General features: G+C 48.5%; 1 protein-coding gene across 4 annotated transcripts; it reads left to right on the top strand.

The window, feature by feature from the left end:
- The first annotated feature begins 16,016 nt into the window (after positions 1–16,016).
- On the top strand, positions 16,017–24,514 carry CDKN1A (cyclin dependent kinase inhibitor 1A). 4 transcript variants are annotated; one of them, XM_077839186.1, is made up of 3 exons: positions 16,017–16,094; positions 21,483–21,908; positions 22,555–24,514. In XM_077839186.1, exons 1-3 carry the CDS (start codon positions 16,088–16,090, stop codon positions 22,602–22,604), a joined length of 483 nt encoding a protein of 160 aa, XP_077695312.1. In that variant the 5' UTR covers positions 16,017–16,087; the 3' UTR covers positions 22,605–24,514. The 4 variants fall into 4 exon arrangements, with proteins under 4 accessions (XP_077695312.1, XP_077695313.1, XP_077695314.1 ...); XM_077839187.1 differs by lacking the exon at positions 16,017–16,094 and adding an exon at positions 16,154–16,305; XM_077839188.1 differs by lacking the exon at positions 16,017–16,094 and adding an exon at positions 19,811–19,937.
- Positions 24,515–24,837: the final 323 nt, after the last annotated feature.

The raw sequence follows: 24,837 nt of genomic DNA, 5'->3' as shown, positions 1-24,837 counted from the left end.
CAGACTAACACGGCGGCTACTCTGAAACCTGACAGATCTGTGTGTCTGATCTCTTAGAGAAGGAAATTTTGTTAAGACACTAGTCACTGAAAGCCTGTGCTGTCTCATGGGTGTAATTTGTAAAATCATGTGTGTAAAAAGGCCAAAAATGGCTGAGAACTTAACAAAAGGATGGTAACAGACCACAAATTCCAGTCAGGAGACTGTTTGCTGGTTGTGTTGATCTGTGTCGGGGGCTGTATTGTGCTGGGAGAGTTGTGTGGATGGCAAAGGTGGTTTTGGGGTTACATGCGCTGGTTGTGTCGTTTTGCTGTTTGCTGGTTGTGTTGATCTGTGTCGGGGGCTGTATTGTGCTGGGAGATTTGCTTTGATCTGTGGGGATGGCAGTTGGGTGCCTGGGTGTGACAGTTGGGCCAGGTAATCCACTATCTGGGCAGTCTCCCTCAGACAACCACTGAAATTGGTGCATGCAAATTAACTGTAGAGTAAGGGTGGTGACTGGCTATCACAATGGTCTCTAGGCATGGCATGGATACGTGCCTTACATAGCACAGACGTAAATCAAAGTCAAAATGGCCGAGAACTTAAACTGGACCCGGGAAACCCAGCAATGACTGAACCTGGTGATATTCTGAACAAAAAGAGCTCTCAGCCATGCTTGTAGCTTCTTCCATCGCTTCTCCCGGACAAACATTTTAGGCTTCAGAGTGACACATGGCGTGATATTCCTGGAATATTATACAGATTATTGGGATCTGGGCTACTGACCTCCTAGCTCCCAGTTCTAAACCAGGAAGGAGACTTTTCAAGTCTGGTTCTGGAGTGGTTTCACCATGGAGTACAAAGTGTCAAGGATTCAGTAGTGCCTTTGGTAGCTGCCACCCCCTCAGCATAGGCATAGAAATACCCAAGGGTTCCCATCCTTAGCTCTACCAAGCCTCCCTTGGATCCAGTGGAGTGCATGACTCCAATGGAGCAGCTGGCCCAGCATTTCAGAAGCTCCCAGTAAACCTAACTTTGACTGGAATCACCTCAGGGTTGAGACATCCACCACCTACACTTCATAGATTCATAGAGCATCTACCCCATCCCTTAGAAAGCTGTTTCAATGGTCAGTTACCCTCAGTGTAATTAACGGAAGGAATTGATGGAAGGCTGGGGCCAACTCCCCCTTTCCTACCCTCTGAACCCTCCAGGATGGAAGGGGCAGGAAGGGGACCCAACAGACACTACTTTCCAGAAGGTTCTGGACGCTCACAGCACAGGTGCCTTGATCCCACAAGTGTGGATGTGCAGCAGCTCATCGCGAAGGGCTCCGCTAATGGGTAAGTAACCTACCTTTCCTAATTCTGCCGCTTGGACATAGGATTTTTTCCATTTCTATTGCTTGTTGACCTGCTGGTTTCCACCCTGAAAGCACACTGGAAATGCAGGAGACATCGCTAAGGAAAGGTACAAATATCTCCTTTCTGAGTCAGCGTGCAGTGCCCACGGAAGCGGCACAAATGTCCAAGGTTGCTGGTCTATTGCTCTGAAGCTGTGTTGCCATTGGATCATGCCCCTTTCGATCCAGAAATCACGAAATGCCTAATAATGACCTTGAGCTCTACTCTCTCCTGGAAACGATGAAGAAAAATCCCCTCCTCCCCGCTCTAGAAATTGTAGTCCACGGTCTTCCTCTCTGGCCTTGTCAGCACTAGCCTTTTTTCTTAAAATTTCCTGGCTCTCCCCATTTCTGTGTTTAAATCTATGCACCCTGCTCATTGTCCTCCATCCTGAGAGAAATGGCAGTGGAAAGCACTCAGTACACCACCTCCTTGTTTTCCTTGCTGTGGGCCTTTTCAGAGACATGAAATCTTTTAAAATACATTTCCCTTCTCTTCCCTTTGCCGTGTCCCGTCACCACAAATGATGCAAAGCCTCATCATCAGATGACATTGAAAACTGTGACGAGGGCCCCTGGAACTGGTGACCACTTCCCCCTCCTATTTTGATTTCCTTTTACTCAAATCACACACCTCCCCCTCATAATGACGCAGAGGAAATGGACCATAAGCTGCTGAGTCACCTGTCTCCTCTCCAAGTACTGACCTACAACAACACTGCTTCGTTTATAACATGACAGCCCTAGGTGGCTGCAATGGAAATAAAGGAAGTGACTATGGCTGGAAAAAAAAATACATTCAAACATGATTTGCAGGAGTATAGCTACTGCATCTATGTAAGATAAGGGATTTAGGAACTTGGAAAACAGGTAACGCGTCAAGTCAAAACAGATTCCACTGCCCTGTGTTTAATGCTAACAGCCAAAGAGTTACCATTAAAAGAGCTCAGGATAGATAACAAAGTACAGTTACAATCATCCAGGCTCCTAAAAGAGTCCACCTGCCAAACCCCAAATTAAGGCTTGTACATTTAGCCTCTCCCGCCGCACGTGCACTTCTGAGTTTAGATAGCTCAGCACAGTTGAACAGATTTCCTGAAGCCCCCCTGGATTTGGATTTTCAAGGCCTCAACATCCACAACTGGCAACAGATTTTCCAAAGAGTTTGGTACCCCACAGCTCCCACTGTGACACTTCATTCTCAGAACACTTCAAATGAAAATGTGGGTTTAGAAAAAAAATATTTTGGTGTCTAAAATGGGAGCTAAATTGAGTCCTTCGGAAAATCTAACCCCATTTATGAGCGCTGAACCCTTCTGAAAATTCTGGCCCTCTCCTGTATTTCTGTAGTATAGGATCCCATTGCCAGAAGCTGGGAATGAGCGACGGGATGGATCACTTGATGATTCCCTGTTCTGTTCATTCCCTCTGGGGCACCTGGCACTGGCCACTGTCAGAAGACAGGATACTGGACTAGATGGACCTTTGGTCTGACCCAGTAGGGCCGCTCTTATATTCTGAAACTCCATGTGCCCCAGCTGCTGGCCCAAGTGGTACCCAACGCAGCTCAATAGCAGACATATTTTAAAGGCCAAATAAAGATGACGTTCATCTACCACACTCGCCCTTTTTAATTATCCTGGACCGCAGAGCCAATACTGGAAAACGTGTGCTGAGTTCTGCCTAATGAGCTTTCTGTTGCATGGTTTTTCTGGAGAGTGAGGACTGCATGAAACTTCCTCACAGAATAAGCTCTCTCATTTTAGCGACCCAGTGAACGATCGCAGCACAAACTCCATCAGCCAATGCCACGCAAATCTCTTTGGACATCCTCCAAAAGGGTGGAGCTTCGAAACTTAATGAAAACAAGGAAAAGGCAAAAAAAATCCTGCTGACACCAGGCTGACCCTACCGTCCCGACAGACATCACAGCAGGGCTCAGACTGAGCCAGGACTTGGGGTCGTATGCTGGACCTGTCCTAAAGATTTTCAGTGTGTTCATGCTAAATTAGATACAGGGATTGACTTCACCCATGCAGCTAGCTCTGAGGTGAAACATACCACCTGTTTAACATGGCACCGCAACACTGAACAATAACGTAAGCCAAGAAAGTGAAGAAATTTTTCTCCCGTCTAAACTACAGAAGAAATTTAACAAAGCGGTCGTTTAACTTGGAGTTTAGCCAGGACACCAGGATTAATATCTCAATCCTTGCCAAAAGTGCACGGATACCTTTAACAGACACAAGTAGCCACTGCTTCAGTTTTCCGTCTCATCTGAAAGACCGCACTTCGGGAGCAGCGCAGAGCCCCCTCTTGCCATGCTGGGATATCGATTCAGTGCTACTCGGCTTATTTTATTACTGCCATCCGAACAAGCATGCCTTTTAGAATCAATCTGATCTTATGCCAGATCCAGGCAAATACAGACTAAAGAGACTGGAACAAAACATACCTAATTTATTCATATGTTACTTTATCATTTATATTATTTAGGAGTTGACAAGGCTACTGCTGAAGGGTCTGATCCAAAGCCCATCTATCAGCTTAAGTGGGATTTCGATCAGGCTATCAGGAGAGTTTTAGCTGCCACCATTTTTTGCATGAGATGATTTTATATCGGATTCCAGGATGGATACCATATATAAAACCCAACCATAAGTGGCAAATGTATACCCTTGTATCTCTAGAATTCAGTGGAGTTACTCCTCATTTACAACAATGTAAATTGGATCAGAATCAGGGCTCAGAAATTCTGTTCTTATTTAGACCCAAGCTACCCCAGTGAAGACTATGAAGTTGCACATGTGTAAATAAGAATAAATTGGCCCTGATCATTTGCAGTGTATTTATAAATGTCATGGTGCACTGTGCTGATTGTCAGTGCCATCCGAAAAGCGTGTGATCAACACAATGCATTCCTGTTCATTTTATAGTCAGAGAGAAATGCCCTTGGAGACATTTCGTCAGCAGCAGTATCAGGGTGTGGCACCAGTATCAGGGTGGGGTGGAGGGTCACCCGTGGGTGTCGCTTTTCAGCGAGATGGAAATCATGATTGCCAGCTGTAATTAAAAACATTGCTTTCACATGAAGTTCTCAGGCTATACATGCTGCGTAGCACAGGAACCAGCGGAAAACTACCGTGACCATACCGGCTGCACTGTATCCACAATCCAGCAGCATCGTTCTCAGCCGAGCGCCTTATGGGAACCGAAATATTGCCGGTGCAGTATTTAGATCTAGTGTTCGCTCAGATTTTCTCAGGCCCTAACAGTGGTTAAAAATATCATTAATTTATGATTAATCCAGACGCTATTTGGTGTCACATTAACAATGCTACCAGGAGGTTGTGATCTAGAAAGAAATGTTTATCCGGCGGAGACAGGGTAGTATTTTCCAGTGAAATCAAATTTTAAGGCAGATTAAATGGATCAGCTCTTTTCGTGAGATTATAATAAACTTGCCTGGGGCCTGATCCAAAAAAAGCCTCACTGCACTTTGGATCTTCCCTGGGTGCTTTACACTTACAAAAAGTCAAGGGCCTGGGTCTGATCTCATGTATTTTACAAAGGCATGACTGTAAACTTTAATGGGGTTACTCCTGATTTACACTGTCGTAAGAAAGCAGAATCAAGCCCCTTGAGACAACTCTTGCCACAACAAATCCCGTGAGAGCCCCTAGTCTATATAGCTAGAGCAAGAACCTGCTTTCTTTGAAGTCAATGACAAAATTCCTATTGATTTTCTGATGCAGGATTAGACTCAGAGTTAGTATGTATATAACAAACTATGGGCCAATGAGAGTTGCACAGCTGTAATATATCCTAATTTACCTCATTATGTAAAACTAGGCTCTCTCTAGTCTGAGTCAGTTTCCTGTAGGTCTTTCAACGTGGATAAAGATTTGTATAAACAAGCAGATAGTTGCCCTATATTACAGACGGAGGCATGGACTAGTGGCATCAGTGCAGAACCGGGAGCCAGGCACTCCTGAGTGCTAATATCTATGCCCTCTGCAGTCACGGGCATGTCCCATGCCGAGAAATTTTCAGAAGTGACTTCTGATGTTTTTCTTACCCAAAAACTCAGCCCCCCCAAATCCGTGGCCACTCTTGTATAGGGTTGCCAACTTTGACTGAAGCTATTCCAGGAGATTTCTACCAACACCCCCCCACCCCCCAATGACAGAATGTCATTTTCTTAAAACATCCTATTAAAATCTCCCAGGTTGCTTTCAATGGTCACTGGGAGACTGATGCCGATTCCGGGAGACTCCAGGCCAGTCCTGGTTGGCTGTTAATCCTACACTTGTACACTTTTAGCCTTACCCTCTCTGCCTCACTTTCTAGATCTGTAAAATGAGAGAAAGGATGTTACTGCCTTGAAGGGGCATTGCGAGAGTCAATGAATTAGCGGATTAATATTTGTACAGTGCCTTAAAACTGGCAGAGCTCCTGAGAAGTCAGTGGGTCTATGTCAATTTGCATCCACTTATGGTCTGGCACAATGTTACTGGAGATTTGTGCCCCTGCACACTAACTACTTTGTTTATTGGCAGGTGAAAGCTTCCTCATTCTCAAAGACCAAACATTCAAGCTTTCTGTGGGTGGAGTGTGGAAGGGAAAGTGAAATTGATCCCCCAGACCAGGGCCAGTCTCAGTCAGTATCTAGCCCTCTCCTGCAGGTGCCTTTTCAGGCTAAGAGCAACCCCCCATGCCAGTCATACCAGGGCCAATGAAGCAAGTAAACACAGATCTGCATCCCCTCCCCAGGCCTATCACTAACTTGCCCCTAGTGTGGCCTTCTGGGCACTTATGTCTACACCCAGATGCCTGTGCACCCCCTTCAGACAGCAGGGCCCCTTGTACAGACCCCGCACAGCCCTCAGAAGAGGCAGGGAGTCCCTCCCACCCAGGTTAATTTTATCCCTGTAAAGTTTAGCATATGAACTTTGATTGCCTTCTACTGCCTCCACGCAGTGCCTCTATTTCCTGTTGATTCTCAAGAGGCACTCAGTTCCTGGCAGGATCAGCCCCTTTCTTACTGGGTGAAAGCAGCAGAGGTCAATCAAATTTCCACCCAATCATGGGCATTTATTTCTCAGGCATTGGCCACGTCTTGGTTTTGCAGGGAGGTCTATAATGTGAAGGAGTCAGGCTTTGCAAACAGTCCTGGAGGGGCTTGCACTAGAGAGGCTCAGGCTTTTGTTAACATGGGCGGAGGGCAGGGCATCAGTGATTATTTTTAAACCACAAAGATCATGAGCAAGCTTGAGTCAACAGCTTGCTATAGAAACATCCTTCTAGTGTGTAAACAAGGAAGGCCACATCTTGCCACTCTTTTACCATACACCGCCAGCAGCGCTATTAGGCTAGACTGCAGTGTTAGGTATGCAGCCTGTATGAGGGACAGAACCTAAGATGCACTAACCAAGAGTGGCCCCAGGACACACGATTCCCTTCTCCCTGATCTAGGAAGATACTAATCTACTGACATTCCCTACACCAGATCAGCTGCTATGTGCTTGCCGCTATGTTGGGGACAGAGCCAGTTCTCTGCCCACCTGTGCCAGAGGGAATAAATAGGCACACATGGTCCTGCATGCCCATGGTTGGGTGTGGTGAGGATTTAAAACCCCAACACTGCCTCCTCTCCCTGTCCTCATTTCCCTTGGTGGGCGTGTACTCCCCAAGTCCTAGTCTCATCCATTGAAATCAATGGGACTATTGGCCAAGTCAGGTGCTACTTGTGGCAAGTAAGGGTGGCAGCCTTGGGCCCAGAAGTTTCATGCACCTGCATTGCCTTACCTCGCAGAGGTATGGGAAGGGAGGGCTTTATTTTTTAATGTACACTATTTTAGGGATGAGGAGATCACATTAAGTTAAAAAAGGTGTACCAGTGTCTGGGTGGTCAGTTCAAATTCAGTCCAGATGAGTTCGGACCAGATTTACAAAGGTATTTAGGTGCCTAAGGATGCAGAAAAGTGTCTAGTGGGATTTACAAAGGGGCCTAGACGGATCAGGAGCTTAAGTCCCATTGGCCTTCAATTTGAGGTACCTAACTCATTCTCTGAAGACCTTTGTAAATCCAGACCAGTGACCAAAAAGTTCTCGCCCTCTAATGGCTGTTTGGTGATGCTGCATGAAATCAGCTTAGTGGGTCTAAACTCATTCTTAACAGTCAGATCAGCAAAGCCACAAACAAAAACCTTTAGACACAGTCCCAGCCCAGAAGCCCAGAACTGAAAGGGCCATGGAAACGAAAGTACCTCACACACATCCTGATGTGGTTAGAGGACAGGAAAATGGATGAGTAGAGCGGATTTGCATTTTTTTGCCTGAAAATTTTTCCTGCCAAAAAAACAGGGTTTTGACCAAAAAAAAAAAAAAATTTCATTTGAGACAGTTTTTTTTAAATCCGAAATTTTCATTTCATTTCAGTTTTTGAAAAGCAGAATCTTTTCACCCACTGTGCTCCAAAGGCTGCCTCCTGTCAGTTACACTGGAGTAAATCCATCTAAACCAATGGATCAACACTGGTGTAAGAGCCAGGCCCCAGAGCTGTGTTTAAGGGCCCAATCCTATGAGGTGCTGAGCTCTTTCAACTCCTCTTGATTCAGGTGGGAGCTGAGGGTGCTTAGCACCAGGCCAGACTGAGTCCTGTAACTGGGCGCATGAGTGCCTCCTCCGAGCCTGGGCTGTCTCTTCATCGCCCTGCCTTCGTTTCTCTTCATGGGTTCCTTAAAAACTCCACACAGTACATGGGTTTATTATCAAACTGTTCTACTCAAAATAAAGTCCAAATTTCATCCTTCCCCACCCTTCCTTGCAGGAGTCATCTACTGCCCTGCAGTCCTGCTCTAGCTCTGTCTCTCCCACAACCTCCCAGGCTTCTCTCGCTTTCTCTCTAGGCTGCGAGAGGTCAGCAGCTCTCCTTCCCCTGCTGGTGTGTCCCTCTTTATAAGGACCCAGATGCCTTCTCCCTTAAGCCCAATTGGGCAGCGGGTAATCAATCAGTCACAGGTGCACTGGATCCCACTCTCTCTTGAAGGGGCCAGTCACCCTGTAGCAGGTTCATAAAGCTTTGGCAGTGATCTGGAGGCAGAGAGATTGAAAACATTTTGCAACTGTTCCAAGGCTCAGACATCTGATTCCAGCTGCCACTTCCACAGCAGGTGCCTCAAGCAGGTGCAGGGCATTTTGCATAGGCATGGTTTGCTGGCTGACTGTGGCAAACAGTATGAATTAGTAAAATCAAAATAAAATATTAAAACCCTGCAGGTACTTCCTGCAGCCTGATTTCAGGACGTCGTAACAATGAGGTTCTTTTCTATCCAGCCAAAGAGTCTCCATAGCTCCCCCTGGACAGTTCCTGAAGCAATTACGTTAATGACTATGAATGAGCCTCAAAACCGATCTCGGGTGGAAATGAGTTCGGCAGCAAATGAAATGGACAATTCATACTCCAGACTCTCTGGATCCAGAAATATTTCCAGTAACCCAAAGGCCTTGCGTTAGAGAATGCCTCACACAACCATCTGTGCTTGGCAGGATTCTGTTTACACTCTACTGGGTTTGGTGTCTCATCAACATGCCTTCATAAACGGAGCAAACAATGGCTGAATATGGCAGGGAAAGAGTCAATTACCACGATCCAAGTTCTTTTAGGGGCAGAGTTAATCAAGCATTCAGCGTTTTGTCATTCGTGTCTTTCTTTCCTGGGAAAATCCTATTAGTATAAAATCACTTAATAGGGCACTTCAAAGAGCTGATGGGAAAACATTCTTCGCTCAGTTATAAACGCCATGCAGCCAAACACTGGATTCATTTAGACTTTTGCTGGAGCATGAGAGTTTCATTAAGAGTGTTCGCATTTCCTACGTTAAAGAAAATAAAAGCTCATTAGCCACGAGAATGGAAAATGTTGGAGATTTTTAATCTCGCTGAATAGATTTTAAGAGCCTGAACATTCATGGATTGGCCCCTTGTGGAGCCATGTATACCTGTGCAAAGTAGAGGTCTAACACTGCCCAACTGATCTGGTGGCATTTGACACCTATTCTGTACAGGCACGAGGGATGACAAGATGCTGGGGAATGGGCAAACTGGACCATAACTATATTCTGCCAAGTAGAGTCTGTCTCAGGAAAAAAACAAACAACCTCCTGCTGTTACTAGAGAGAGGTATGAATTTGGGTACATCCCAGTCCAATCCTGTAAGCTGCTGAGCATGGAAACAGAGCTTTTTACAGGATCAAGTCCTTAACTAATCAAATGCCTTTTCTGCACTCTGCTTTGGAGATGGGGGCCCAATCCTGCAGTCCTCACTCGAGAGAAACTCCCATTGAGAAAAGCGGAAGAGGACTCGAGGATCAGTTAGTTTTCATATTCAGTGCAAGCAGAGTTTAGCCTGGAGACACTCCAAGTTATCCAGTTGTTACATATTAATGACATCTTGTATTCAAGCAAAAATCAGCCTTAAATTCCTTAAATGTAAAGTCCTTAAAAGACACGTATGGACAAGCAAGCTTAAAAATAGTGATTGCTACAGTTCAGATGGGACTTAAGACACAGGGTGTGATTCTTCTCTCTGCCTTCCATCCAGCATCACCACCGCTAAAACACTTGGGACCAGATTCTCTCTCTGCTTACGCTGGTGTCGGTCCATTGGCTTAAATTGAGCGACACTGATTTACATCAGTTGAGGATCTGGCCTTCAATTCTGGCCAGGGAGAGTGTTACCCCCACTTTGCACAGAGGTAAATGACTCCACAAGGTGCAAAGCAGCAGAGACTCCAGCTTGCATGGCCCAGTCTAAAACACAGACTTCTGCCACCGTAGCAGGGGTGTGATTAGTGACTGGCAGAGCTATGCCAGCCAAAGCCCCCAGTGCAGATGCAGTTATACCTATCAGGTTTCCCTCGGGGGGGGGGTGGGGGGGTGGGAAAGCTAGACTGCAAAACCACTAGTTTTGTTGGTATAGCTGCATCCACAGTGGGCTCATTTTGCCAGTATATTATAATGGTATAGCTATATCGGCAAAGCAATTCTAGCAGAGACCTGGCTTCTCTCTTTACTAGAGAGGGGCTGAACCAAAAGCCCAGCCCCAAACCAACTGAATCTCAGGGTGTCTGAAACCTTCACGTGAATTTTTTTTACAGCCCTAAGCCACCCTCCCCTTTTTAAAGCCCCTCTGCCTTATGCTTCAAATCTGGATCTAAGTCAATTTCGAATGGAAGTTCAGCGCTCCTGGGACTCCTGTCCACGCTGCCCAGTGAGATGTTTGGGAGCCTGTCACACATGTTTCTGGAAGGGAATGAAACTGGGCTTTAGAGGAAATAAGTTCAGGCATGTTTTACTGCTAGACTCTGCTGCGAGTCCAACACTGTCTCACTGATGAGCAGCAGGTGACTCATGGACACGGTGGTGCAAGACACACTGTCTTCAATTATCAAGTCTCAGGCTTCTGCATTTACCCATAAGTCTGGAGCGATTTCCATAACTTGATCATCTTGAGGCTAAATATGCGTTAGAGTAACGAACGCAGAGCGTAAAGAAAAACATCGGTCAAAGGATTAATAGGATTGTTCTTTATGGAACAGTGGTGCCAACATCAAGCATCCAAACATCATGGCTCAGTCCCGCCAGAATCATGAGTTATGTTTAAGAATCATGAACTCTTAAAGCAATACATTTGCAGGGTTAGAGGTTTTTTGCCTTCTGAGCTTTCAGGGGTCATATTTTCAAATTTTACTCCCAAGTTAGGAAGGCTGGAATTTTTTTTTTTTTTTTTTAAAGAGAGATTCTCATACAACCATTGGACTCCCAGGGCACCAGTTAGTAAGAGGTTCAAAAATCATCAGAGGTACCTACATGCGGACAGCTACATCCCTGCCCCTCCGAGTAGACAGTCTGTATGGAACTCAGCAAAGTAACCACCAGGGACAGTGGGAACGGGGGCTGTAAAGAGATGGAGAACCTCAGGGAGAGCTCATGGGATAAGCAGCCCAGGAGCTTAGAGCTGTGTGTGTCACTTCAGAGAGTCATTCAAATCCCATGGATGCGGGGCTATGGCTAGGACCCCTTGAATTACAAGGGAAGAGGTGGATTCTTCATCTCTTGGAGTCTTCAAACCAAAGCTGGAAGATATGCTTAGGTCAGATAAGGTAGTGGGATCAATAGAGGGGAATGCAGGTGAAATTTAATGGGGCTTGTGATATACAGGAAGTCAGATGAGATACTCTAATGGTCCCTTCTGGCCTTGAACTATGAAACTATTAAAAGATTAGTGCAGGAATCACTGTGGGGGGAATTTCTGGCCTGTGTCATGCACAGACTAGATGATCGTAACAAACCTTCCTGGTCTTAAAATTCATCTCTCTCTATGCTCTACCGACAGCATCCACAGAGAAAGCTGGGAGAGAGGGGACAGTACGATTGTAGAAGACGCCAAAACATTTTTACAAGCAGCAGCTAATACCTACAGCTCTAATCCCTGTCACCTCTCGGCCACCTCTGGTGGGGAGCGGAGCAGTTGTTCAGCAGCACACAGTAATTCTATGAGCCAGTTAGGGCAGAAAGAAGAGGACACTTCTGCCCATGGTTAAACGCGTTGAACTCAAGTTTGGGGAGCACTTTGCTCCTGGGCACTTTGGAAAATCTGCCCTCAGTTGTGGGGGCTGAGGCCCAGAGCCTCAAAAGCTATTTAGGCAATGAATTCCCATTGATTTCAAGGGGAGCCTAAAATACCTCTGAGGATCTGGGCCCAAGAGCCATTGAAAAATCTGACCCTGAGCCCTATGTAGGCAGCTAAGATCTGAAAAGCATTGTCAGAATCAGACCTTACAGCACATGCTTCTCTTTGCCTCTCCGGTGTTCTAACAGTCCTGCCGGGTTACTGGGCCTTTTAAAGAAAAGTCCTTCCTGGTTTCAGAGTAGCAGCCGTGTTAGTCTGTATCAGCAAAGAGAACAGGAGTACTTGTGGCACCTTAGAGACAAACATATTTATTTGAGCATAAGCTTTTATGGGCTAAAACCCACTTCATCGGATGCATCCTTCCCAGGTTTTTTTTCTCTGATGGCAAGAAGGCTTTGGGATGTATGGTAGGGGATCCTTGCAGCCGGATCTGTGGTTAGCCAGATAGCAGGTCTTCTCTCCTTATGAGCTGAGCTGCAGAGGTCTATGCATCTCTGCTCCTGCTGACCCTAGTTGATGGTGGGGGGTGCTCCACACCTTGGACAATGAGGCCTGGCTAGATTTTCATTTTATCAATAGGAGAATGAAGACCACAGCTGCTACTGTAATAGTCAATTCCCTAAGGGTTTCTGATTCAGAATGTTTCCCACGCATATGCCACTGAATCGTCTGCACCCTGAAGTATCCAGGACTAACATGTAGCATCCAGGGGTACCAAGGAGCTAAGATCAGTCAGGGGGAGGGATAGGTCAGTGGTTTGAGCATTAGCCTGCTAAACCCCGGGTTGTGAGTTCAATCCCTGACCGGACCATTTAGGGATCTGGGGCAAAGATTGGGGATTGGCCCTGCTTTGAGCAGGGGGTTGGACTAGGTGACCTCCTGAGGTCCCTTCCAACCCTGATATCCTATGATTCTAAGGAGAGAATGAGCAGCCCACAGAATGTATGCCCCTGCCTCTCCCATCAGCACAACTTCCCTGCTGTGTCTGGCAGAGCAAGAGCTGGGCATAACAAGGGAACCGTTTTCCTTGGGGCCCCATGCCAGGGGTAAATTCCACAGCTGCAGAATCAGAATGAGTGGCTCCCAGAATATGATTTGTGAGGTCATTAACCACAATGTAGCTGTGTCAGAGAGTAGGGATGTTCGCAGATGAAGGGGAATCATTGCTACAATACCTTCTAATGAAATAGCTGCCATTTGGTTTAACATAGAACCATAAGAACTGCCAGACTGCATCAGACCCATGGTCCAATAGTCCAGTATCCCGTCTCTGATAGCAGCCAGCATCACATTCTTCAGAACCAGGTATAACCTCCATAGCTGACAATTACGAAATAGCTTACCCCTAGGGAAATCCTCTTCCTAGCTACATTAGTAAAAGACGGGTTTATGTATGCCCTTAAGCAGGAAGTCTCATGCTTGTTTGAATCCTGCATTCTGGGCCTCAGTGCAATTTTTGTGGCAATGAGTTCCACAGATTAACTGTGCATTTTGTACAGAAGTCTTTTCTTTCATCTGCTACACTTAGATACCTGGTGAAATTTTAAGTGGGTATGATTATTCCATTCTCTTCATTTTTGTATCTTTAAAAAAGAGTTATTTAGTTAAACATTTTTTGGTAGCTGTTCATCATCTACAGTGATATAGCAGCAGCAGTCACTTTCCAAGCACCCCTTTATGGACAGCAGTAGTTCTGTAGTAGCTTACCTCAGTTTCCCTTCTTTTAAGGCTCTACAGGCTTCTCTCTGTGCAAACACCCCTCCCTAGAGTTGATGTTATTAATATAACCAGAACTCAGTGTCCCAAAATAAAGTCCACAGACTAATTCAGTTTTCTGCTTTTAGCAGGCCACTTCCTACCCTACCTAGCTAGAATCTTATTTCTCCTGGTGTCTCAAACCCTTTTATAACCTTCTAACTCACTATTGCAGCTTCCGCCTTTATAGGGCCCAGGTGTCTTCCCTTAAGCCCAGCTGAGCAGCAGGTAATCAATCACAGGTGCACTGGATCCCCTCTGCACCTTCTTAAAGGAGCCAGCCACACTGTGATATGTGTTAAGAATTGCAAATAACATACAGATGATAAACTGCGTCACTCTTAGCTATGGAACAGGTACGCTTTTGCTCTCTGTGTAACAAACTTTGCAGTTTCTAAATCTACTCCTTGCATGCAGAATTGGCAGCCATTTTGTTTTCCCAGCTCAATATAGTCAGAGAAGGCACACTGTGTTCTCTAAGTTATGGTGGAGACTTTACCCTTGTTCTTTCTCTTGGGGGCTGCTGTTCTCCATCTAAAGTAAAGGCCATTCTGGCTGAAAAGCCTCTCTCTGAATTGTGTGGTTGGCAAAACGCAAGATACATTTGTAGCCGTTGCTTTCAAAATTAATTAAAATACATGAATTGAAAAATCAGAGTTGGGCCGGTTAATAAGAGCATGCCAGACAGCCGGGTTTGTTCACTAAACTGCAACGGGTAAGCTTTAGTCACTGCTACATTAAAGCTCGAATCAATCTAAAACCCGTCGTTTAAATAGCCCCTGACCTTTGGAAAGTTCACCACCCGATCACAGCTTTTCAGGGCCTATCTCTGTGCCACAGATGATAACATATTTTAGCTGATTTCATGCTCCCTGGCTGTGTTTGCATCCTGTGTAACGGGACTTGCAGGAGAGAGATCTGCCCTGTGTCATGAGGCAGTCTCCAGCAGAACATGCCCAAGCATATTCTCTCTTCGAACAGGCCAGCCTGAAATCTGCAGATCTAGGAACTCTGCATTGTGGCAGGGGTTAAATCCATCAACAGGCTGCACACTGAAGACCTGATTTTCAGAAGGGTGGAGCACCCACAGCTCCCCCTGATTTCAGCTGGCTCGGTGGGGGCCGAGCATCCTGAAAACAGGCGATTAGATGGATGCTTTAACACGTACCTACATTTCTGATCCAAAAGAGACCACACAATAGGTGTTAAATGCTGCTGGCCTCTGCTGTAGCTGCACCGCTGAAAGCCACCAAGGTAGACAGTGCCTGGGTGTGAAAACTAAGTTGCCCCAGTGAGTTCACCCTGCATTTACGTGAGGGGTTCGCAGTGAAGAGCCTAATTTCTATGTATTGTAATGGGAGTTAGGTGCCTCCAGACCCTTGAGGATCTGGGCCATGGAGGGGTAGTTGCTTTCTGGCTCTGCTCGGAAGCAGCAGCTACGGTAGTCACTGCTAAAAGTAGGGGATTGAACTAAGTGGACCCAGGGTCTGCCCTTGTATGGAAATCCCGTCCCAGGAATCAATTTTCAACCCCCTAGAGCCAAACAAGTGAAGCCCCAGGGCTATCAGTGGGCAGCACTATGGTAGCTAAGAGCAAAGGCTGGCCCGAAGTTCTTACCATGAACTATAAAGACGGTCGAGCTGAGATCACGAATGAGGGGCAACCAGTCATCGGGGACAGGGGTAACAAACCCTATGGCCAGATTTACCGGAGGGGTGACTAGTAGCAGAGGCGGGGCTTGTCGGGCAGCTCACCTGTAATCCTGTGGCTTGGAAGAGCCTGTGGTACAGATACACTGGCTGGCCTAGGGGGCTGGCAAGGGGATCCGGACCCTCGCTTCTAGGGCAGCAGCGCATTTCAGCCCAGGGCAGCGGCTGCTAATGGCACCTGATCCGAGCGGTCCAGGCGCTTCTCCCGCGCCCTGGGCGCAGAGCTCGGGGCGGGCCGGGCCGCGGGGGTTAATTCCGCCCCCAGCGGAGCGGGTCGCCGCCAGCCTCCCTGCAGCCCGGGGCTAAGGAGCCGGGCGGCAGAGCCCTGCGCGGGGCAGCGCCGCGGGAGTCCCTCGCTGAGCGGCGGGTGCGCTCCGCTGTGCGGAGCAGGTGGGGAGGGCCGGGGGCGGAGCGCTCCGCCCGGCTATATACGGGCTGGCAGCCAGGCGCGGCGCTCAGAGCCGCTGCCGGAGGTTTGCAGAGACGCAGCAGCAGCGGGCAGAGTCCAGGCTAGGCTGGGCTGGGCTGGGAGGCGGTGGCTGGATGCGAGGTGAGACGGGCTGGGGGATCGGGGCGTGTCTTTGTCCCGCGTCCTTTGGGGCGGGTCCGTGCATCCCCTTATCCGCCGGGTATCTGTCCCCGAGTCTCCTCGCCCCCCTCTGCAGCGTGGATTCGCGCACGATCTGTGACAACCCCCTCGCTGGGGACCCGAACTCCGGGCCGATGGGAGAGGAGGCGTCTGCACGGCTCCTTGGCCCCAGGTACCGCGGGTCCCACCCCACTTCGCGACATCTGCGCGGGCTCTTCCCCTTAGCTGAAGGGGCGTCGGAGGGGCCCCCACTCTGGAGTGCCCTGGGCGAAGCCCAGCCGACCGGGAGCCTACTGCTGTCCCGCACCGATCGGGGTCACCGGGGGGCTTCCCGAGAAGCGAGGCAGGAGTCGAGACCCCGCTTCCCCCTTGGTCAGGGGCTCCCGGTGTCTCCCTCCCGGCTGCTGGTGGGGATTTCTTCCTCCTACATCCCAAGCTGCTCTGGCTCTATCGGTTTCGCTTGCTGGGGAGCCTCCCACTCCCTTCCCGGCGCCCCCGGCCGCCGGCCTCCTCCTGACCCGCACCGATCGGTGAGCTGGTCACCCTCACGGAGGATGCGAAGATCCCGGAGCAGTGCCCTTAACGCGCCGTAGGGCTGGGAACAGGGGCAGTATCTGCACTGGAAGGGCTGGGATACCCAATGACCCCTTAGGGCTGGAACTGGGGGGCGCCCCTTGCTGGGGGGACCCCCCACCACCACGGCCACTAGCCCTGCCAGGCCGGTCTGGGAGCGCACAGGCGCCAGGAGCGTCGCCTTTGCGGTGCTGGCTGTCATTTGGGTTTACACGTCTCCTTCCGAAGCGCAGCGAGGTGAAGCCTAGGGGATGGGGCGAGTGTGGCGTATGTTGGATTAGACCCTCGGGCCATATGGCCACGGATGACGGCGGCAAGAGGCGACCGATCTGCCCAGCAACCCCCCCCCCCCACAGCCCGCCGGGGGGACCCGACGGGGAAACGTTTCGTTTTCGGGGCCGCGGGAGCCTCGCAGCCGGAGGGGGCTGTGAGAGCCGCGGGCCCGGGGCCAGGGCCGGCTGCCGCGGGTGTCAGGAGCAGGCGAGCTGCGGGCGGGCGATTGGCCGCGGTGCCATGGCGTGGGACACTAAAACACATGACGCCAGCTGGTAGGAACGCCCGGCCTTCGCCAGGCTCGACAGCGGGGGGCGCTGCGGAGGCGGCCGCCCGGGCCGGCCGGTGGGGCGGGGAGCTGCCCGGGCATGTCTGGGCGGCCGGCGGCTCGCAATAGTCACACGGTCGCCGTGATGCAAGGGACCGGCCCCATTGCACGGGCTCGCGAGTCATTGCCAAGCGCACGTCGGGCCGGGACTTCCCTGAAGCTCTGGTCTAAACACGTCCAGGAAGAGCCATGCGAGGACCCACCGGGGCCAAGCCACTCCCAGGCCGGCTGGATGGCTGCGTCAGCACCGCCCCCATCGGGGACTGCCTCGCTCCGCTGGAACTCGATGTCCCCCGGGCACTTCCGAGGAACAGAAGGATCAGGCTGATAAGAGCTGGGCGAGTCTGTGCTGGCCACTGGCTGCTGCAGAGCCCGACAGGACAGCAGCAGAAGCCGCCCAGATAGCGGTAGGGCTGGCCAAGTTGTCCTCCGCTCAGCCCCGCCGCTGATCTGCCGTCCAGTTTGCATGTGGACAGCGCTCTCGCAGCTGAAGTGCTCGCTCCTCCCTGCAGGCTTGTTCCACCACCGGCAAGGATCCCTGTGGGTCCGGCAGAAACTAAAAGAACCTTGCGGTAGGCTCCAGCCAGTGTAACCGGCTGAAAGGCGCAAATGCTGTTTGTGGATTGAGCGCCTGTGTCTAAAGGGATATTTCACAATTTTATTCATTCCCCGCTGTACTCATCGGCCCCTTGGGCTGGTCCAAGATGATGTAATCCCAGCCTCCCCTAGACATGTCACTCTGCATGTCCCAGGATGTGTCATTTTGGCGGGCTCTTCGCTAGGTTTCACTCTGATTGCAAATAATCCCTCACTCTGCCTCTGGTATGAACAAGAAATAGAAGCTCCAGGAGGCTACTGCAGTGAGGGGTGGGTAGATGTTTATTCCTGGGTGACAAACCCCCCCTGGTGGACAAAGTGGTACACTGTTAATAAACTGAACACTTGCATGTCTGGTGTAAAAAGCTGGCAGTTATCGCTGGAAGTGGCTATCCAGGTAAAGCTACTTTAATTTATTAGGTTAAGATGGTTGACGGGAGCAATAGAGCCATAAAGCTCACAAGTAAGGCAAGTGAAGCCTGCAAGTCACCCAGAATAGTTCCACTTCCTCCCTCTCCAGACATGCCTTGCCTAGAAACTGCAATATTAATGAGACCAAGCCTCAGATCGTTCTAGAGATCTGCAATAAATGGGCTGCAGACAGATGGACTTTAAAACTTGTTTCCTTGCTGCTGTTCTTTTTGCCCATAGAATTTCCTTTCGCAACATGGGTGTATGGGAAGGAAGGGGCTGCACTGAGCCCAAAAATCCTGCTGTCAAGTTCACTCGCTTCCAGGATCTCCTCTCTGCTGTCTCTCTCGAAACCAAAATCCTGCTGTGGCTGAAGATTTGGATGTTTAGCTTGAACATACAGAGCGCTCTTCAAAGGATCCCCAAAATGCATCCGATGAAGTGAGCTGTAGCTCACAAAAGCTTGTGCTCAAATAAATTAGTCTCTAAGGTGCCACAAGTACTCCTTTTCTTTTTGCGAATACAGACTAACAAAGCTGCTACTCTGAAACCTGTCAAAATCTTACTGTAATTAAACCTCCCCCTATACTCCTTGTGCTAGGCCAGTCTCTCGTGTCACTTTGGGACATGTAAGACTTGCCAAGGTCACGCAGCAGGCTCTCTGCACTCTGAGTGCAATTGACTTGATCACTGCACCCAACTTAATTTCCTATTGAGATCCTGCCACCTGTAAGAAACTGGCTTAGGGAAGCGATGACTCCTGTTTCTTAGAGGGCTCAGGGTGAGCCGAGCCAGTGACAAGTTGCCTTTTGCTTACCTGAAGCACTTGCCTAGAGCTGCGTAGTTGTTCAGCACTGCCCTGGCACCCACTGGTGACCACAAACCTTGCCCTGTATCAGCTGCTTGTTCAAGTCTGCAGGGTTCTGTAGCAGAATTTAATGGGACTTGCAAGAAAGCTTCATTGTATGACAGGAAATGAAAATGACTTCAATGGTTCTTCAAGTCATCAAACTGACTATTCAGGAAATTAAAAGTAAAGACCAGCCCTGTGTCGTCCGTACTCAGCAGCTTCCAACACACACAATCAGAAGCAAAGGATGAAGCATTAGTCTTAATGAGAGGTTGTGCAGTTTTGTGGCACACTGATCCTGTGAAGTGCTGAGTAGCTGCAGGCTTGTCTGATGTAGCACTTCAGTGTAGACACTACCTACGCTGATGGGAGAGGCTCTTCCCGAGAGGCCGTAGCTTGGTAGACGGAAGAATTCTCCTGTTGACCTAGCGCTGTCTATATGAGGACTTAGGTGTATTTAACTACGCTGCTCAGGGGTGTGGATTTTTCACATCCCTGACTGATGCAGTTAAACCGACCTCACTTTCTACTGTAGACCAGGCTTTAGACTCCGGTTTAAGTTTTAGTGGTAGGTGTTGAGAATGCTCAGTATCTCTCAGGAGTGGGTATTCTTGCATTCTAATGGGTGTGGGTGTTTGCTTTCAGATGCAGCAGCCAGTTGAAACTTGTTACCTGCCAGGGCTTGTTTGGACATGTTGGAACTTGACTGACTCACAATGATGTCATTCCACTGAACTGTTTACAAGGGTGTGAACTGTCAGGCGATATGAAGGTTGAGTTCTATTTTTAATCTCTTAGCCTCTTCCTCTCTGGGTGAAAAGGCAAGAACAGGACAAGCTGGATCAATAGAATATTATAGTCACTGAGGCCATTAAAGGTTAAGGTTCAAGATATACAAGCCAAATGTGGCCTTTAGCCTCTGTGGTGCCTAAATGTCTTCCAGACTAATAGCATAAAGGCTAAATTGTTGCTGCCAAAGGACAGTGTGAGGGCTGAGATGAGCAAACAGCTCACGGCTAATTAAAGCGGTGAAAATAACTTTTTTCCCCCTTGCATTACTGGAATCAAATTCATTTTGAGTTGAACCCAAAACATTGTTGGTTTTTTGTTGGCATATAACAGTAAAGAGAACCTCAAACTCGGTGTTCAGATTTTCATTTATTAAAATTGTCAAATTCCTGAATTGTTTTGGTTGATGCAAATCTGCATTATTATTTAAAAAAAAATTTTTTTTTTCTGGCATAAAGCTTTGGTGAAAATTTTGCCCCGTTTGACTGCTAATAACTTACTTGGCTCTAGCTTTCTGCTCATGGGCCTATTGTGACTGCCCTCTGTCCATTGTGGGGTGGATGTTTTGTACTGAGCATCCTCTGTTCCTGCTGCAGTCAGTAGAAGCTTCCCATCAGACTCTATGGGAATAAATTCATGGTCTCAAACTTGGATGAATGCTTTTTAAAATATCACTGTGCCCTTTAAAACAAGTCTCCTTATATAATTACAAGCTGAAAAGGGATTCCTTTATAATCCTGCATGTCCACATCAGCGGGAGGGTGGGAGGTTAGAACCCTTTTGGGATTTTCATTAGCAGTTGGCAACTTTCTTTACCACTTAGGTGCATCTGCTGTTTATAGACTTCAAGTGTGGCTGCTCTTTGCCTCCATCTGCAAAGCAGGGTCTTTATCAATGGTTATCCAAGAGGTTTACCGATAAGGGATTACCAAAATGGACAAGTTTGTAATTTGTTCTGTGCAGCTTGTTCAAAGCATAGTTCCTTGCTGCTATGTTCTACTACTTGGATTTAAGAAATTCACCTAATATTTCCTGTTGGCTTTGCCATCTGCTCACACATGAATCTGTCTCATGCAAACTTGAATTCAGATCCAATTCTGATTTTAAATATCCTCCAAGTTGAGATCCAGTCTTGTTGTAGCAGTGTCAGTCCCAGGGTATTAGAGATAGAAGGTGGGTGAGGTAATATCTCTTATTGGACCACAGGGCTGACAGCAGGGTTTGAACCTAGGACTTTGAGCACTAGATGGATCAGCCCTTACCACTTGAGCTCAAGGATTAAGTCCTATAGCTGGGAAACTGTAGCAGATTCAACCCTCATGTAAACCAGACACTAGAGGGAGACAAGTGCTTGGCCCTTGCATGGATTATATTAGCCAATGATTGCTCAGCGCTGCATGCCGGGTGTGGTCCCAGGAGATGCCTGACCCCATGGACCTTTGTGATCATTTACTAATTCACTTAGTAGCCTAACTTTGATCACTTGCGCTGCAGCTCAGTAACCATATGTTGCTCATTTTCCTTCCAGCTGGAAACATGCCTCTGTCACAGAGTAACATGCATCAGGCCCCCTGCAACAGGAAGATCTGCCGAAACCTCTTTGGCCCGGTGGATCATGAGCAGCTCCAGAATGACTTACAGGACTTGATGAGGAGACATCTGGAAGAAGCTCAGCACAGGTGGAATTTTGACTTTGAGACGGAAACACCGCTGGAAGGCAAGCTCAAGTGGGAGAGAGTCCTCTATCCTGACATGTCTCCTGCTTGCCTGCCTTCTGAGGACCCGAGCCACTCCAAAGGGAATGATGGGGAGAAGAACCAGAGCTCTCCAGCACGTAAGATTTCTACAAAGGATCTTAACGTGGCCCTCTCAAGTGAAGCAGTACAGACGGGCTCTGAGTCCCGCAAGACCAGCCCCCCACGGCACCTGAAACGCAAGCAGACCAGCATAAAAGGTAAGTACGAATGCTTGTCCTGCCCCTAGTTCACAAGTACCCCCAATGGCTACCAGAGCAAGAGATAGAATGTCAGTGGCAGCTTGACCAGTCCAGTCGGATCTGTGGGGTGGCACAGGGCACCTAGCGTCAGTTCACCTGTTCGCACTACAGCATTGCCTTGAGGCTCCAGCTGAGATCAGGATCTCCTGGCAGTAGGTGTAAAGAAAGCAGCTAATGTTGTAAGAGGCAATCTCTACCCTGGAGAGCTTACAGTGCGGCGGGAAGGCCAGTATTCTCTGTTTGCTACATCTGGGGAAAGGAATCTCAAATGACATCACACGGGGTGGCTGGCAGAGCTGGGAATCCAAATCCAATTTCCTAGATCTCAGGTCAATAAATCACAAGACTGGAGCAGATGATAAAAATCAAACCAGCAGCCCATAGCCATTCAACCAGATAGCCAAAGGGAACTTGTTAAAACTCTGCACAGATGGGCCTTTTCTCACTATCAGCCAGACAATCTGAAGCATGACTCCGGATTACTCTTGCCAAAACAAATACAGATGCTTATTGCTCATAAAGCTCCTCCAGCCACAGTTTATTGGAAGGGCTCATTTGCCCTCTCACTTGAGAGCACGCTCAGTAGTCTTCTTTCTCCCTCCAGATTTCTACAGTTCGAAGCGGAGGATTGTCCCTTGCAAGCCAAATCCATGATGCTACAGCACAAGTTGTTCTGCTTCTGTGTGCCTCTTGGCTGGGGCACAGTCATCAGGATGTGTCTTCAACTACTAACCCTACTGGTCCTCTGCAGCCCTCTAGGAAGACCGTTTCTATTGAAGTCTGTGGAAGGGTTGCCTTAGGGGCTGAATGAAGTCTGTGTAAGGACTTAGCGGCAGGAAGACTTAGTTAGAGGCCTCCCTCTGCATTGTACTGTATGCTGCCTACTGGATCTGTCTATTATGAAGTGATGTAGAGTTTAGTGTCGTATTTATGAATAGGGCTAGGTGTCTAAGGACCCACTTGTGTGCAATGTGTATTGTGAAGGCTTTATTTAAAATAGATGTGGAATATTTGATTACCTCCTTTCGTAGGCCTTGGAGAAGAGGGAATGATAAATGCTGAAAATTGAGCCTTCAGAACAGGCCAGTGTGACGCTCAACAAGGAGGGGTAGGAATGAGAGTGGTAAGTCTCAACCCCCCTGACCAGCTATAGCCTTGCCCTCAGGACCACAGGGTAAAAGGGGTGGGTGGAGGAGAGATGGGCCTAGATCTTAAGCTGCTGTAAAGAGTGTTTTACTTTCACTGAAGTCAAGTGTAAAAGAGCATAGCTCCCCAGCTGAGGCTCTGGCCCATGGCAGCTGGTCCTCATGGCCATGGGATGCTTATGTACATGCTCTTCTAAAGCCTCACTCCTGCTCCTGGGCAGCATCAACACTCTCCAGCTGCCTGGGCAGGAGTTAGCTGTGAGTGCAGTGGGCCTGCACTGGTAGAAGGGTATCTGTCTCAAGCTGGGGCTCTGCTTCCTGAAAAGGAATACTTAAGGTGGGGGTGGGAAAGGAGATGTGTGTTGCCCATAAAACAAGCATCCCTGACTGCAGGGCCTACCTGAATGAGCAGGGAGTGGATACTTAGCTGGGTAACCGGATGGCACATCCAGCTTTCTCCCTGGCTAGCTCAGATCAAGTTCTGCTTGGTGTTTAAACTTTGCCCTCTGCTTGCTGACTTGAGGAACGGAATAATTTGTAGCTCCATTCCTTGGGCCGTTCTTCTGCATTACAGGGAGGCTGGCAGTAGGAGATGGGGATTGAGGATTGTGGGGGAGGGGGGTGGATTCTGGCAGGGTTAGACATCTCCTCTGCTAATACCTGCCAGTCCTGTTCACTACTTGTAAAGCTGCTTGATGCACCCTTGAGTGGAAACAGACTACTGATGCCACTTGGTTGTGCCCAGGCCCAAATGCTGCACTGGCAGATTTCAGCACTAGCCTGAGAGCAGAATTTGTCTAAGACTCACCTTTAGTTCCCCCTGCTCTTGTCAGAATATACCACCAGCTCCTGCCACTAGGCTGTTGCAGGGTGTGTTCTGTGTGGGATCCATCTACTCAACAATTGCTAGACTTTGTGATTGCTACAGTAGAATTGCAGCACCACTCTACAGCAGGGCTAATTCCCTTCCCACTTCCCCCTCCAGAAGGAGGTTTAGCTGCTGGTCTCCCTCATTATGTGGTGGTTCATGTCATGGCTTCAGCAGTTCGACTCACTGCATGTCGTCCTCTTGTGTTAGGGGCCAAATTCTCGTGGCTCCTGCTGCTGGTTCTCATGGCCGGTTTGTCTGTCCACAAAGGCTGCAATCTCTGTTCGAAATGGTCTCAAGAAACATCAAATTCTTAGGCACTTTCTCTCAGTGATGGGTTCATCCCCTCTGCTAATGGAGTTGGACTTCTAACCCTGGACAGAACAGATCCCTTCACACCCCCACTCCTTGCTGCACTTTGCGTTCAGGGTAACGCCAGCAAACTTTCAGCACTAATACTTGTGTCTGTAAATAAAATGTTGCTGCATTTATTGGAAAAATCTAGTTTAAAAATGTAACTTTATTATGAATAAACACTATGTATAAATGAGGCTTGCTCGTCCTTTGTCTTCTCTTTGCCTGCTCTGAAGGGTGCGAGTAACTTCAGAACCAAGTATGCTATTAATGCACTCCATGTCACTATCTGCATGAAGGATGGTGCAGGTGTAAGCCTGGACTCAGATCCGGGTTCCGTTCCTCGCTTTGCTATGGAGATGTGACTTGGGCCTGTCACTTGGTCTCTCTGGGCCCCAGGCCCCCATCTGTACAATGGGGATAATAGCACTACTCTGCCTCACGGGCCTTGAGGATAAACACATTAAGCAGCTCATATACTAAGGCCTGGCCTGCACAACAGGGTTAGGTCAATGCAAGG

Source organism: Eretmochelys imbricata, chromosome 21, assembly GCF_965152235.1.
Source record: "Eretmochelys imbricata isolate rEreImb1 chromosome 21, rEreImb1.hap1, whole genome shotgun sequence".
NCBI classification, from domain to species: domain Eukaryota; kingdom Metazoa; phylum Chordata; order Testudines; family Cheloniidae; genus Eretmochelys; species Eretmochelys imbricata.
This window is presented reverse-complemented; position numbering and strand designations above follow the sequence as displayed.

Excerpts from the sequence above, each read along its gene's own strand:
- CDKN1A (XM_077839185.1), top strand. The coding sequence starts at position 21,461 with ATGTTGCTCATTTTCCTTCCAGCTGGAAACATGCCTCTGTCACAGAGT. Across the intron at positions 21,909-22,554 it reads CAAGCAGACCAGCATAAAAG|ATTTCTACAGTTCGAAGCGG; the intron begins GTAAGTACGAAT and ends TTCTCCCTCCAG.